Source organism: Mus caroli, chromosome 12 (assembly GCF_900094665.2).
Source record: "Mus caroli chromosome 12, CAROLI_EIJ_v1.1, whole genome shotgun sequence".
Lineage (NCBI taxonomy): Eukaryota > Metazoa > Chordata > Mammalia > Rodentia > Muridae > Mus > Mus caroli.
This window is the reverse complement of record NC_034581.1, coordinates 65111599-65128329: the sequence shown is the minus strand read 5'-3', so window position 1 is coordinate 65128329 and position 16731 is coordinate 65111599. Positions and strand designations below refer to the sequence as shown.

General features: G+C 39.9%; 1 protein-coding gene across 1 annotated transcript; it reads right to left on the bottom strand.

Moving 5' to 3' along the window:
• Nucleotides 1-1247: 1247 nt before the first annotated feature.
• Nucleotides 1248-15150, bottom strand: Tmx1 (thioredoxin related transmembrane protein 1). The gene is made up of 8 exons (XM_021178933.1): nt 14943-15150; nt 12151-12266; nt 11650-11695; nt 9406-9534; nt 8154-8199; nt 7964-8065; nt 4406-4472; nt 1248-2893 (listed from the first exon to the last, which is right to left on the bottom strand). The coding sequence occupies exons 1-8, from the start codon at nt 15092-15094 to the stop codon at nt 2715-2717; spliced, it is 837 nt and encodes a 278-aa protein (XP_021034592.1). The 5' UTR covers nt 15095-15150; the 3' UTR covers nt 1248-2714.
• Nucleotides 15151-16731: the final 1581 nt, after the last annotated feature.

The following is a 16731-nucleotide window of genomic DNA, read 5'->3' as shown; positions in this document are numbered from 1 at the left end:
TCTTGTAAGGACAAACAGCTTTCTTAAACAGCCTGGTTTTTCTCAATATTCCTTTAAAATCTTTAAACTGTTTTGTTATATAATAAAGTTGAGATTTTAAAGAGCTTTAGAGACTTTGGATACTTTATTATTATTTTTCATTACGTGTACATGGAGTGCCGGTGCTCATGTCTTCCCCGGGGCTGCAGTTACAGGCAGCTTAGAGCTGACCAACATAGATGCTGGGAAACAAACTCTGGTTCTCTGCAAGGCTCTTAGCAACATGATGTGAAAAAAGCCAATACCCTGACAAGACAAAAACTATTTTCAAAAGCACATTTACTGCAATCTTATGTTAAAACAGCTAACAACTGCAACTCAAAGAACCACGTTGGAAAAGGATTTGCTGGTATAGGGAAGCTTGATTTAAACACACACACACACACACACACACACACACACACACACACACACGCACAAGCACACACACGTTACACAGAAGTTGCAATGATCACACTGAAAAGTTTCCCAAAGCTCCAACAGGCGCACTGAGCACGCAGCCCTTAGATAAGCCTACGTTTGCATCTTTTAACCAGTCTTGCTGAACCATCATTAAACAGTGTATGGCAGAACACTACATATTCCAGTAAGGGACCAGATTTTACAGTATTTTGGTGAAGTGTGACAAGCGGTGGATGGGCCAGAATTTCCTAGTTTGTTACCTGTACCACATTATTCATTTCAGAATCATTTGTAAATTAACCCACGAGGTTCTGTACACTGCTGGTATCAGACGTCTACTGTGTCAATCTTCAAGGATCATACAATGTGCTTATGAGAACACCAACACCTTAATTCAGGATACTTTTAATTTTCTGTAATAAAGCATTTTCTAATGAAAAACCTGACAATGTTAGAGATACAACAGAAACACTAAAAAAAATGTTGAGCACAGAGCATTATCCTCCTGACATGATTGAGAAGACTAGTCTCTGGGTCTACAGGAAGCACACATGTAGTGACACATCTGTTCATGCCCCAGAGCACCACTGAGTGGCAAATGATTAAGCCCAATTTCAAACAGGAACCTAGCAATCGCTCCTGGGCCAGAGACTGAGCTCAGCTTGCTGGGCATGCAGGAGGGCCCCTGGGGATGGCGTGCTCCCATTGCTTCTGTCACGCGTGGCTAGACAGTAGTGGAGGTCAGCCTGGGATACACGAGACTCTGAAAAGAAGCTAACAGAAATCAAACTTCTCCTCAACATCACTGAAGTGCTTAGAAACATTTATTTTGTGCTTAGAATGTTTTTCTAAGCCACCACAAACTACACATCCAAACTCTGACAGCAGAACATTTAAACTATAAAGGAGAGGCCTAAAAGAAGCTGTTGCCCATCACAGTACTGCAAGTCTAAGGAAGTCACACAGAGAACATAAGGGGAGGGAGTGTCACAGACACCATCTATTCCATAAAGGCTGGTGACTGACTCATCAAGAATTCAGTCTGCTTTCCCCCTTCCACACATCAAGACAGTCCCTGCCCCCACGATACCCTTCCCACTTTGTAAGATGAAATCCATGTAGTCCTTTTGCCGATCTTGTTTCCATTTGTGAGACACACAGTACTAGCAGTCAACAATATAATATGAAAATTTGTCTTTAAAACACAACAGTGTTACAATATTCAAACACAAAGCAATATCCTGATTATAAAATTCATCAAGACCCTGTGGAGGACAGAATTACACTAAAAACACATAGTAGTAGATGTTTCTTGAGTAGAATGCAGACTTCATTTTACATCAATTAAACTCTGAATTTCCAAAATATAAAATACCAAAGCTTTTCCACATCAAATTTTAAAAATCAGAAAATTTCATCTTCACATTAAAAAGAGAAAAGAAAACTTCAGAATAATAATTTAAAATCTGGAATGTATAGCCAAATTTATACATTTTCAAGTAAACAGTTCGATTTGATGGTTCTCTCAGTAAACTTCAACTTAAAAGAAAAGTTCTGTTTACCCACAGTAAGCACAACAGTGATACTGGTAATTTTTTCCAACTTAAAAATGTAACACATGGCAAATAACAAAAATCATATAGTGAACAAGACACCAAAATAGGCATCAGCNTTAAGAATTAATACAATGCCATATAGACTTATAAAAACTTCTTAAGTCAGCAATATATCCTAAATGTAATGTGTAGAAATGAAAGCTATAAAGTAAGGTAGTTTTGTTAGCTGCATAATCCAAAATCTATGAGGAAATTTTGGACTCTACCTAAATGCAGTGCTATCAATGAAGTATATGTCTTGAAATAATGGGCAATGTTCCCACTTATGGGAAATATGATCCTTTTTCACACAGTGAAACTGAGAAAAATGATGTGAAATGAGAAGTCCTTCTCTCTAAGGTAATTTTCTTAAATACTCCAGTAATGCAAATCTTGGGAAAGGCAGTTTCGAATGTCACACAAAATAGATTATTAAATATAAACACAAATCTTACTGCTTGGCACCAGGATCTTCTGAAATTAAATAACTTTAAACCATCATAATATTCTTAAATCATATTTTCAAACTCTTTATGTCTGTTTTTATTTCCTGAATGGAAACTGTCCGACCTAAAGGACCTACACTGTATATACAGGAAGTCATAGTTCAGCTCGCAATAGAAATGATCACCCAGCTTCAGTTTTGCCAAAGTCATAGTATTAAGATATATGTAAAACTTAGGATGTGTCCGTGGCAGATGACAGGCCCACACAGCGCTGTCTTATGCTGCTCTGAGAAGTGTCTTTGCTTGCTCCCTCTCTATCTTCTGCCTCCTCTTCTGAAACATCTTCTTCATCAGCCTCCTGCTCTTCCTCCACTTTTTTCAGAGGTTGAGAAAATTCTGGTGATGTTTTTTCTTAAAGATCAGAAATGCACTTTAGTTAATGTACTGAATTTGCTTTAGAGTAAAATTACGACAGAAGGACTCGAAAGCCCTGACGGTTATGTTTAGATTTTCAAAGAGAATAAAGCAGGTATTTATACAAAGATTCATTTATCACATTCAAATCACCTAATCCAACATTAATGAATCAATGTCAATGCAGTGAACATAGAAGCTGAGATAAAATATACTGCATTAAACAGACCCATCTTGTTACAACTTGAAGTCAATTTTCGGTCTATAAGTATACTAAAGCTTCAGCCCTATCCTTCTCAGGTCCCTGGGGGGCGGGGGGGAATCACATACTTACAAAAGCTGCATTCTTGCCCAGATATTTTCTCTTTCCCCACACTCACCTATGTAATTTACTAAGGAATAACTGTGAGAAATAAAATGGAGAAGCCTCAAACACACACCCAAGTATAGCCTTTCTACTTTTTAGAGGGCTTGAAGCTAATTAAATTCAAAGCACAATGTGTTAAAGAGACAGATACAGAAGTGAGAACTGGACCAAAGACATTTACTGTATACATCCTACACTGCTCCAATCCTAGCAAGCCACCACTGCAGGGAGGGTTAGCAAACATGGCAAGCTATGGGAAGAAGCTCAATGCTGACAGCCTGGCATGCCTCTTCATACTGGGACTTATTCTTATCCTACGTCATCCCTATGGAATTTCAGTGAGTACTACAGTCTACAACAGCAGTACCTTACCCAGAATGTCTCTGTCCCCTCAAAGAACACCAAGTAATGTCTGGAGACACTCTTGGGTGTCATACCTGATAAGGACAGAACTCTGGGCACCAGTGGAATACTGCTGACCATTCAGCATTATACACCTGGGTATACACAAAGACACTCCATTGCAAACAAGCCTGATGAGTGTAAATGGAGCAAGTGTCAAGAAGCAAGCTTCATACACCGTGGACTACACCAGACTTCCCTGACTCTGGGATGACGAGCCATGGCCTTCTGTGTTCACCTCATATTAACGGAGAATAGTTCAGTGCACACCAAGTTAAAGGTGCAGTGAACTGAACAGTGAGGAAATTATATTATTAGTAATGAATAACTATTTCTAATAACGTAGACTAATTTTATAGCATAGTTCACCATTAACACTAATCCTTAGTCAGATTTTCCTACTATACTATCAGGGGAAAAAAAGGAAAATCAGTTGAGGACAAAGAAATTTTCAGTATCTACAGCTACATGAACTATAACATTCTCTGAATTATGACCATGTTCCAAGATCTGGCGCTACCATTTTACATGAAACACTCATCTCTCACTTCCCTTTATGCCTTTAAATCCTTCACATTTAATATCCTAGGCTCAGAGCAGCTGGTGACAATATTTACAGAAATGAAAACCACTCAGTGTCACCCGTGGAGTGGGTGTAGCTCAATGGTGGTGCTTGCCTAGCATGCATGCATCCCAAAACTCAAGCCCCACTTCCACACATGATGAACACACCAACTTACTTGTATACTGTTGCTGTGGTTTGCGTCTTTTTGAAGGGCAAAGGCAATCTGCTACAAATATCATACACTGCAAAATAAGCAGAAATCCAAATATATGACATGCAATACAACTAGTACTAACAATGTTATCATGGCCTCAAGTATTTTTCTTAGAACTCTAAAAATGAAGTACTTGGTCTGTGCCTGAAGCTGATCCTGTGCCTCAGCACTCCATGCCCAAATACTTCCAGGAGAGAGCTGGTCTCCCAGGAGTGCGGACACGCCTGTGAGCACAGGTAAGACCACCACGTCTGCTCAAATTCCTAGCCCAAGAGGGACCTGACCAGAACCATCAGGGCACAGGACCAAGGATCAGCTGGGGACAGGATCCTTCTGGTTTCTATGACCCACCCAGAGCCATCGGGACACAGGAACCAAGGCAGGGTCCCTCCAGTTTCCATCTCTACCCCGGAGCTGACCCTGTGCCACAACTCTCCATATCCAAATTTCTTCTGGAGAGAACTGGTCTCCCAGAAGTATTAACACACAGGCTTGCAGGAGAAATAAGCCACAGTGAGAGACAGCAAGACCAGCTAACACCAGAGATAACCAGATGGCTAGAGGCAAGGGCAAGAACATAAGCAACAGAAACCAGTTCTCCCACCACAGCAAGCCCTGGATACCATAACACACCAGAAAAGCAAGATTCTGATTTAAATCACATCTCATGATGATGATAGAGAACTTTAAGAAGGACATAAATAACTCCCTTAAAGAAATACAGGAGAACACAGTTAAACAGCTAGCAGCCCTTAAAGAGGAAACACAAAAATCTCTTAAAGAATTACAGGAAAACATAACCAAACAGGTGAAGGAATTGGACAAAACTATCCAGGATCTAAAAATGGAAATAGAAACAATAAAGAAATCACAAAGGAAGACAACCCTGAAGATAGAAAACCTAGGAAAGAAACCAGGAGTCATAGATGCAAGCATCACCAACAGAATACAAGACATAGAAGAGAGAATCTCAGGTGCAGAAGATACCATAGAAAACATTGTCACAACAGTCAAAGAAAATGCAAAAAGCTCCTAACCTAAAACATCCAGGAAATCCAGGACACAAATGAGAAGACCAAACCTAAGGGTAATAGGTATAGAAGAGAGCAAAGATTCCCAACTTAAAGGGCCAGTAGATATCTTCAACAAAATTATAGAAAAAAACTTCTCTAACCCAAAGAAAAAGATATACATAAACATACAAGAAGCCTACAGAACTCCAAATAGATTGGACCAGAAAATAAATTCTTCCCATCACATAACAGTCAAAACACCAAATACACAAAACAAAGAAAGAATATTAAAAGCAGTAAGGGAAAAGTGTCAAGTAATATATAAAAGCAGACCTANCAGAATTATACCAGACTTCTCACCAGAGACTATGAAAACTAGGAGATCCTGGGCAGATATTATACAGACCCTAAGAGAACACAAATGCCAGCCCAGGCTACTATACCCAGCAAAGCTCTTAATTACCATAGTTGGAGAAAACAAGATATTCCATGACAAAAACAAATTTACAAAGTATCTTTCCACAAATCCAGCCCTACAAAGGATAATAGATGGAAAACACCAACACAAGGAGGGAAACTACACCCTAGAAAAAGCAAGAAAGTAATCTTTCAACAAACCCAAATGATGATAGACACAAACATAAAAATAATATCAAAAATAACAGGAAGCAACAGACACTATTCCTTAATCCTGCTTAACATCAATGGACTCAATTCCCCCAAAAAAGACAGACTAACAGACTGGTTATGTAAACAGGACCCAGCATTTTGTTGCATACAGGAAACGCACCTCAGTGTCAAAGACAGACACTACCTCAGAGTAAAGGGGTGGAAAACAATTTTCCAAGCAAATGATCTCAAGAAACAAGCTGGAGTAGCCATTCTAATATCAAATAAAACTGACTTTCAACCAAAAATCATAAAAAAACAGATAAGGGCACTTCATACTCAAAGGAAAAAATCTACCAAGAACTGTCAATTCTGAACATCTATGCTCCAAATGCAAGGGCACTCACATTCATAAAATAAACTTTACCAAAGCTCAAAGCACACATTGCACCTCACACAATAATAGTGGGGGACTTCAACACCCCACTCTCATCAATGGACAGATCATGGAAACACAAACTAAACAGAGACACAGTGAAACTCACAGAAGTTATGGACCAAATGGATTTAACAGACATCTATAGAGTATTTCATCCTAAAACAAAAGAATATACCTTCTTCACAGCAACTCCAAAATGCTACCTTCTCCAAAATTGACCATATAATCAGTCACAAAACAGGCCTCAACAGATACAAGAAAACTGAAATAATCCCATGCATCCTATCAGATCACCACAGACTAAGGCTGGTCCTCAATAGCAACAAAAACAAAAAATAGCCCACATACACATTGAAGCTGAACAAAGCCACACTCAATGATAACTTGTTCAAGGAAGAAATAAAGAAATTAAAGATTTTAGAATTTAATGAAAATGAAAGCACAATATACCCAATCTTATGGGATGCAATGAAAGCATTTCTAAGAGGAAAACTCATAGCTCTGAGTGCCTCCAAAGAGAAACTGGAGAGAGCTTACACTAGCAGCTTAACAAGACACCTGAAAGCTCTAGAACAAAAAGAAGCAAATACACCCAAGAGGAGTAGATGGCAGGAAATAATCAAACTCAGGGGCAAAATCAACCAAGTAGAAACAAAAAGAATTACACAAAGAATCAACAAAACCAGGAGCTGGTTCTTTGAAAAAAAAAAAATCAACAAGATAGAAGAACCCTTAGCCAGACTAACCAGAGGGCACAGAGACAGTATCCAAATTAACAAAATCAGAAATGAAAAGGGAAGATATAACAACAGAAACTGAGGAAATTAAAAAAATCATCAGATCTTACTACAAAAGCCTATATTCAACAAAACTGGAAAATCTGGATGAAATGGACAATTTTCTAGACAGATACCAAATACCAAAGTTAAATCAGGATCAGATAAACAATCTAAACAGTCCCATAACCCCTAAAGAATAGAAGCAGTCATTAAAAGTCTCCCAACCAAAAAGAGCCCAGGACCAGATGGTTTTAGTGCAGAGTTCTATCAGACCTTCAGAGAAGACCTAATACCAATACTCTTCAAACTATTCCACAAAATAGAAACAGAAGGAGCACTGCCCAATTCATTCTATGAAGCCACAGCTACACTGTGTATTCTCCCTTGGAGATGGAATGGTTTCTGTCTAATCAGGAACTTGTCACAATTTCCTTTCATAGAGGACTTCATAAGAGATGTTTTTGTACTTCTATCATGTTTAATGTTCCAAACAGATTTTAAAAACTGGTTGAGTGCATATTACTTTTAGCTTCACAAGATATCATGTATGTTTAGGAGGCATTTAAGTATTTATTATAAATTATTTTGATGACTTAAAAAATATTAATTCTAAGTTGTATATTTTAAAATAAATTCTATTAGTTTAATTTAAAAAAAAAGAAGAAGAAGAAGTACTTACAAGTCCCAGCAGCAGTCCTGAGAGCACTGTGGCAAAAGCAAAAACCAAGTATGAGCCCCACGCTGGTATTCCAAGGTCATGAACAAAATAACTGTGACTAGTCTGCAATAGAGATAAACAAAGTAAGACCATGCTCTTTAATTAAAAACAAGTGTTAGAAATGGTTAAGATGGAAAAAGCTGGTCCATACCCTGATGTACACAGAGAGTTGAAAAAGTGCTGACATCATAGTCATCCTAAAAAACAGAGGAATGAAAAACTGAACAAAGACATATAGCTTTGCCTATGTCTACACACTGCACTTTCCACTCTTAGGTTCTCCAACATGACAAGACTTTCTTGTTCAGATTAATCAATCGAGAGCCTTTAATGAGATATAAGTAACATATAGGAAATAAACACTAAGCCAATACATAAATAAAAATAACTACTAATAAAAAAAGACAAGCTGCTGCACAGGATTCAAGAGACACTAAAGCAGCCACAGCCCTCTACTAGAGTACAACAGCTCACTGAAAAGCACAAATCACTTTGTGCTGTTTAAAGGTCAAGTAGGTGTGGTAGTTCCCAAACGTAATCCTAGCACCTGGAGGCCAGGGCAAAGAATCAAAAGTTGCAGGTCAATCTGGGTTATCCAGCGAGACCTTGCCAAAAACAAAAGTGGAACTGAAACGTGCAACCTCACTGTTCTGACAGTTGAAGGATAATTACAAGTTTTGCATCCAGAGACAGAAAGGGAAAGATGAACTTCTACTTCCAAATACAACAAGGGCTGACTTCTTTCCCCATTCCCAGCATTCACAGCAACTCTGTGTTCTTACAGTTGGTATCCCAACTCTCCATCTTCTGATGGCAAGTATGGGGAAGGTTAGGAGTAATTTAGTCACACCAAAATGGGACCATGATAGTCTTAGCAAAGTCTACCTGCCAGGTTTCTCAAATGGAGCACTGGGTTCATGGAAACATACTTGCCATTCACAAGTCTAACTGCTATGCCAAATATGTCTACCTCCTAGCTATAAGCTCATATCATTATTCATTGTCAGACATACTATTCATACAAGGTATCAGGTGTAGCCACCCAAACACAGTCACTTCACATTAACAATGAAAGTACATGACCAAATACTCTTACTCCATTAAAATTAGGATCAAGCAATGGCCTTGCTTACCTATTATGCTGCTCAGTTTCTAAAGGATCAAGTTCTCAAGTCCATTTAGCCAAATCAAAGCTAAAACAGTCTGAGAAGCACATTCAGTGTGGTCCCACAAATGCCTACTCCTGCCTGCCTCACACGAATGAAAGTATCTGTTACTGGTCACAGTAAACATATATCTGAATATACATAGCATAAAAATCCAAGAAACAGCATGCCTGCTTTATTTACAAGAAACATAATTATCTGTAGTTAACTTTGAAGGAAGATAGTCCTCATACTTACAGAACAGAACTTGGACCAAACCATGATGATATAGGTTCAATATTCTTCCATTCTTTATCACTTACGAAGTTTATGAAGTCCTTCTTAGTCCTTGGGCCCACATAGCGCCTAAATTCACCATCTTTACAACTAAAGATCAGAACTAAATATTAACTGGCAGCAAGAAATAATTGTGTTCAACCATTTCTTCAGTTTACAGTCAATTCTAATCTTCAAAAAAACCTAGCAAAGCACCAGAACACACTGCTATGTACTGAGGCATCAGAGCCCCGAACACAGAAAACCACAGGCTTTAAGACTTTATTCTTTCAAATAGTCACCGTCTTGCTGTGGGTAAAGGACTCTTACTCTGGTGTGGGGAGGGCACTGCTCACACTTTGGAGGCTGAGAATTCACGTCTAGTACAGAATGCCCTATGTTGAGTGTGAGGGTTGGTGGAGCAAAGGCTGCAGGCTTGTCCTCGTTTTTATTGTATAAGGCACTTATCCCAAGAGGCTACTGTGAAAGAGACTTTCCCTGACTTTCTCAGTCTGCTATTTGTTAACCGGAAGGCTACTAATTTTTGTGTGTTAATGTTGTATTTTGCTTACTTTGCTAAAATAATCATCAGCTATCGATGTTTTCTGGTAGAATTTCTGGAGTCTTTTCTGTATAAGTCATATCAGCTCCTAGTTGACCTCCTCCTTTCCTGTAGATCTCCTTGATCTCCTTCAGTTGTCTTACTCCTCTAGCTAAGACTCCTCTAAGCATATTGAACAGGTATGGGGAGAGTGAGCACCTTTGCTTGTTCCTAATTACTTTAGAGGAAATGCTTGAGGTTCTTTCTGTTCAGGCTGATGCTGGCGGTGGGCTTGCTATAATTTGCAGTTACCATGCTGAGGTCTGACCCATGCATCCCTAGTTTCTCCAGAGCTTCTATTATGAAGGGGCTTAGGATTTTGTGAAAGACCTTTTTTTCATCTAAGGAAATGATGTGGTGCTTGGTGTTTTGTTTATATAATAGATTATATTCCCTGATTTACAATGTTGAACCATTCCTGGATCTCTGGGAAGAAGTCAACTTGATCATGTATACTCTTTTTGATATGTTCTTGAATTCAGCTTGCAAGTATTTTACTGATAATTTTTGCATCTTACCCATAAAGGACATGATTGGTCTATACTTTTCTTTCTTTCCTGGGTTGTGTGGTTTTGGTATTAGGGTAATGTAGTTTTGTAAAAAGAACTGGGACACATCCCTTTACTATCAATATTGTGAAATGACTTAAGAAGTATTGGTGTTAATTCTTTTTTAGGTTAGGTAGAATTCTGCACTGAATCTATCTGGCCCTGAACTTTTGTTCAATTGGGAGATTTAATTCCTACACTGGATATATCGAGAAATTCATCTCCTTCTTTTACAGTCTGATGTACAGATGTGTAAGTATGTCCCTATAGTCTCTGAACTTCTTTGGTGTCTGTTGTACTATCCCCCTTTTCACCTCTAGTTTTATTTGGCTAAGAGTTTGTCAATCTTGTTGATTCTCATATACAATGCAGAAATAAGGTTTAATGTTTAAAAAAAATAAAAAAGACAAAAAAAGGGGAAGATTTAATTTCCTGCTGTAACTTTAAATGAGGAAATAAGTCCTTCCTGGTATTTAGTCACCAGCTAATTACACTGATGTCCAGGTCAAGTACAGAGATTGTCTCCCTCTGGGTTAGTGTAGTTTGGGAAACACAGTCAAAGAGGCAGAGCCAAGACTTGTTCACTTGAACTCACGGTCACTCAGTGTCCTGTATAACCCATACTTTCTCAGACCGTGTTCCTCCTGTTTAAGATTACTCAGAAAAGAATGTTTGTTTACCTTGCATTCTTGAGAATTCTATCTAGTCCTAGGGTTTCGTTTAAAACTCATGTTCTCCAGGAACTGCTCTGACCAACTGTGGCTTCTCCCATCGCCCGGCTTCCTACAGGACTCGTCAGGACTCTGGGCTAATAGTTACTGATGATATTTTAGAGAACCATACCAATTCTGAGGACTGTCTACAGACATTACAAATCTCCAAAACAAGGAGTGTTTTATGTATCATTCATTGACTGTTATTTCTATGACTTAATGTACCACTAGCTAAAACCAAATAAAGCTCTCAAGTCCTTGCTAAATATGAGACTACCTAAGCTCTTCAAATATAATGAGGCCTACTGCTCTCATTACACTGTGATCTAATCCTCTCCCCAACCCAGAACCTCCAAATACTTACTGATAAATAGAAGGAAGAGCAGTTATGATAAACCGTCCACTCAGTCCTACAAATGACAAGGAATAAACAATAATTAGGGACAATTGCTTACTTAAAAGTTAACTTTAAATTACTTAAATGCTAATAAGAACAAGAAAACACCTAAACATAATCAACAATGAAAACATGAATTAGTTGTTAAAGAACTTTAAAGACATATTAATGTACATAAGTCAGCTAAAGTTTATGAAGCCTAAATGCTGACGTTATCTGTGAATAATTAAGTACCTGAAGAATTAGTACTACCACAGTAATTGACTGGTGGTGATTAGCCAAGGAAAACCAAATCTGAAGGACATCTTAAATCACAGTGCATTTGCCATTCAAGAACCTGGGCAGTCTTACTGTTGCTCAAAGATGGAAAATGTTATCAAACTATGAGCCTTGACACATATCATTAACACATGTCAAAACATGATAAGCAGCATTAGCAAGGAAACAGAACCTGCCAGCCCGTAATACCTGTCTGCTCTGTGACATCCACTTTTGCGACTTTCACCTCAAGATCTTCTCCCCACTCGGCAAAACTTTCCCATTCTGGCTGAAGATTCTGACAAGCAGGACACCAGGGAGCGTAACTGCAAAAGACGGTTACAGTTTTAAAAGTACTTCAGTGACCTAACCGTGAAGAACAGTTGAGGCATAAGTTTTGAAGAATGTTTATAACACAGAAAATGACCCATTTGGGTGCCTCACACCTGGAATCCCAATTTAGGGAGCTAAGGCAGGAGGACTACTGAGTGCATGCCCAGCATGGGTTACAGAGTGTGATCTCGGGTTGAACAAGGAAACAAACCAGGTAATTTTATGCAGATGAAAAAAATCGAAAGCATGAGCCTGGCAATGTGGACGTGAAGAAATGTTCAACCGAACCACATTAAAAAAAAAAAAAAAAGCAGGTCTGAGAATACATTCTTAAATATACGTGAACTTTCCAACACGTCCTACAGCTCTTCCAAAACCTTTGTATTTTTCAATTAAAACATGGCAACCAGAAGGTTTTGTTTGTTTAAGTTCACCATGTTAAGTAATTTTACAAGCAGGGTCATGAGCAAAGTATTGGAAAAACAGGGAGTACCTGGGCTCTACATGCAGCAACCAGTATACAATCACTGCTGGGAAGAATCGCCATCAGGGATTGCCTCAGCAAGGCAGGTTCTTCACAGTAACCGAAGCTGGAGACCAACATCCTTATGTATAAATATTACTCTAGACCTAACCCTCACACAGATACTGAGCAGAGGAGACAGTACTCTATTGGCTAGCACCATGATACCAACGGCCAAGGGCGCCAGTACTCGAAACACATCTCTGAAACTCACTATCTTTGGGGGTCCAAGTTTATCCTTAGAATTTTGTTTTCCACTTCACTGCCCGTTGTAATTTGCAACCGGGAAGAATGAAGCCTACGCATATTCAAACACTTCTGAGCTGTTTTAGAAAAATTAACCTTCTAAAGCAGGCATGTAGAGAAAGCAAAACCATACCAAAGGCAAGCTCTTTAACAGTAAAGACTACAGTAAAACTACAGAAGCAGCTCTATAACAAAGCTCGTCAGAAGTGAATCTGCAGAGAACTCACTTGTAACTAAGGGCGGACTATTATGACTGTCAAGTGTATTGTTTCCTAATGCTTTTTAAGAGCTTCCTCCCCTTACTTATTTATTCACTTTACATCCTGATAGCTGACCCCTTCCAGTACCACCGCCCCCCATGCCCTTAAGAGCTTCTTTAAACTCCCAAATTTTAGCCAAAGATAAAGGGAAGCATGGGACCCTGTCACTTCAGATGGATGTTTTTAATCTCAGCATTATGCTACTGTAGGTCTCCTTTATACCCTTTGCGGATATTTACAGTGTGACAAAAGAAAGTTTATAGGTATCTTCCTGTAATATTTGACTATATTTTACATATCATGTCACTCCTGCTACTCATGACAATGACTGAAAACTAACAGCACTGGTTAGCGTTCCTTTCCTGAACACTGACTTCAGTGAACGGCCGACTGTCAGTACACTAAACGGCTTCCCTACCGCAGTCTCCTTTTCCTTGTTTCACAACTCAGGTATCATGGACCTCACCCGGGGTTCTCTCTTGAGGATGTTCACTTCCACCTCTTCCTTAGTGTACAGCCCTAAACACAATCACAATATAGGCAAACACCAGAATCTTGCTTACGGGTTGCTAACAACGCTTGCACATATTTACTCTTGAAGCCCAACAAAGCTACTATGACAGCATCTGAACAGGCTAACCGGTAAAGCAGGGGATGGGAGTGGTTAACTACTATAAGGAATTATGTAGAATAATTACCCCCCAAAATATATGTAAAGATACTGAGTAGTGTCCAGTAAAAATGACCATTCAATGGTGGTGCTTTCGCCACATCAATAATGCCGTATCAGGAACACTGTCAATTAACCATTCCACTAATTTATCATCTAAGACAAAGGCCAAAGGTAGTTTATTTCCTACAGCAGCAGGACGGGGGACATTGTTGAAGTAGAATTATCATACAAGATAAGTGATTTTGTTTGAATAGTAAACGATGAACTGGAGTTTTTAAAGGGCCTACTAATGATCATACTAATGCATGTGCAATACCATAGGCAGGCCTGTAAGTCACAATTCAAGCCATTCTCTAAATTGCAAACGCGCTGGTCAAGGAAAAATGAGGTTCATATCAAAAGAAATGAATGTAGGCAAGAAGAAAAAAAAAAAGAAAATAAAGATTTTAATATATTTCCATTTATTTGGCATTTACAATTAAAAAAAACTAACTCACAAAATAAAAATAAATTAGGAGCTCAAAATTCAGGCATTACAAATAGCAATTTCCGAATAAACATATCAATTTCCGAATGACAGGTTAAAAGCAAGGTTTTGTTCAATATCAACTTTTGTAAAAATTTGGAGACTTAAAGTCTGGATGTCTACAAAAGATCACTAAAAGTCTATAGAAACAGCCAAGACCTCCATCCCAACCCAATCCCACCCTCAAATCCGCTAGTCTGTTCCAGAGAATTCGATGTAGCTCGTAATCCTTTAATCGCACCACAGTGCTTAGCAACGACGAGGCTCAGTGCACGCTTAGATAGAAAAGTAATATTCCCGGCTAGGAAATGACCCTGGAGCTGGGGGTGGCAAAGGCTGGGACCTCAAGACCTGGCCGAGGAAGATGGGCCAGTCAGGTGTCCAGCTTGAGGGACGGGGCGGCGGAGGCCACCGCCACCCAGACAAGTGCCCCGCACTCACAATTCTACCATCCACTCTCCTTCCAGCAACGACGTCCAGTTCTCATCGGTGAGGACGCGCACGTTATTCCGCCGTCCGTGGGCCCCAGGGACCGCCCAGAACAGCAGGACCAGAGCTGCCAGGGGAACCATAAGACGCCCCAAGTGCGCCATGTCAGCCGCTCACCCAGCCTCAGCGCGTTCCCGCTCCACCTCCCCGCCGCAGCTCCACTTCCGCTCTGGCGGCCGCTCCGCTCATGCGCACAAGGAGCCAGCCAGGCGCGCGAGCCCCACCCACTCCCGCCAGCAACTCAGTGCGCATGTCCGGGTCCTGATCCTCCTGCGGAAGATGGAGAGGGAAAGCGGGTAATGTGTCTATCTCGGAGCGCACGACTGAAGAGGCGCTTGCCGGCTGTGGTCCCTCGAAAAGCGCTAGAAGGGGCGGTAGGCGGAGGAATCAGGTTGATGCTCTAGAGATGAGTGGCCCTGTCGTGCCCACCAGTGCCTAGTAAGGCCACTATGACAGTTTTCTCAGGAACTTTCCCCTTTCAAAATATCACCAGTTAGACGAATGTAGGATGGATACTGCTGCTCCTGTAAGATTCCGGTGGCCCGCTACGCCACGTGTTAATCAATTTCGGGGTGGTGTGGAGAGGTGCCTCTTTACAGGGAAATTAAGCACTGGCGGAAGAAGCAAGGTGGCTGCAGCAGCTCCAGGCATCCAGGCATAGAATGGTCCTAAGCAGCAACTACATACCCTCCATCGTGGGAATACTATAAGCAGCACAGCTTTATTATCGTAATGTGACTGGACCATCCATCTCAGTTAGGTTTGTTCCTCTGAGGATGTGTTTTTCTCCTGCGTCGATTTAATTAGATTTAGGGCAAGGATTTCTTTATGACCGAAATGTGCTGTTGCTTGCTTGCCTTAAAAACTCTTTAAGAGAATGCTTTTAAATATGAGATGATCAAATCAAATTAACCCTGCTAACTTATCAACCACCTGTTGGATTCACTTAAATTGGTCCGAAACCCATCTCTCCCTTTCCATCGTTTGGGTTTTAATGTAGGCTATAGTGTTTGTTTTTAAAAATAATACAATTAATAATATATAATTCAAATGTCATACAACTTACTCTTAAGATACATGATTCATTGGTTCTTAGTATATTCACAAAGATGAGCAACCATTACCACAGACAAATTTAGAACACGTATCACTCCACAAACTCCCACATCCATGAGAAGTCACCAGCCCCTTTACCCCGGCCCTAGGCAAATAGGCATCTACTTTTTGTCCTGGCTACTTTACTAATTGAATCTTGTGTCCTCCCTGGTGACTGACTTATTTTAACTCTTTAAGCACAAGTCCCTGAATTTCCTCTAACACATTCGTAACAGAAGGCTTTGTTACCTCCAGGCTCTTAGAGGTAGTTTTTATTGCCTGCTCTTGCCTTCCTGTATATGGGTTCTATTTTCCTGTCTTTGCACTACTCAAAAATCTCTTCTTGGAAACTAGGGTTTTAGGGTCTGTAACTCTAGATGTTGATTCCCTTTGTGGCCCTCCATCTTCTGTTCCTCTTGTTGTTTGATTGTTTAGTGAGTTGGCAAGGCAATCCTAGTGAAGTCTGTTTCTCAGAGATTACAGCCCTGGGTGGGTCATCTGGTTTTAGTGGTTTTAGCAGGGCTCATTCCATATCACTTTTTGGGATGTGTTTGCCTCATTTCTTATTTCCAGCTGTAATATTACATGAAGTGCTCACCGATAACTTGGTTTGGTTTGGTTTTAATTCTCAGAACATACATTGTTC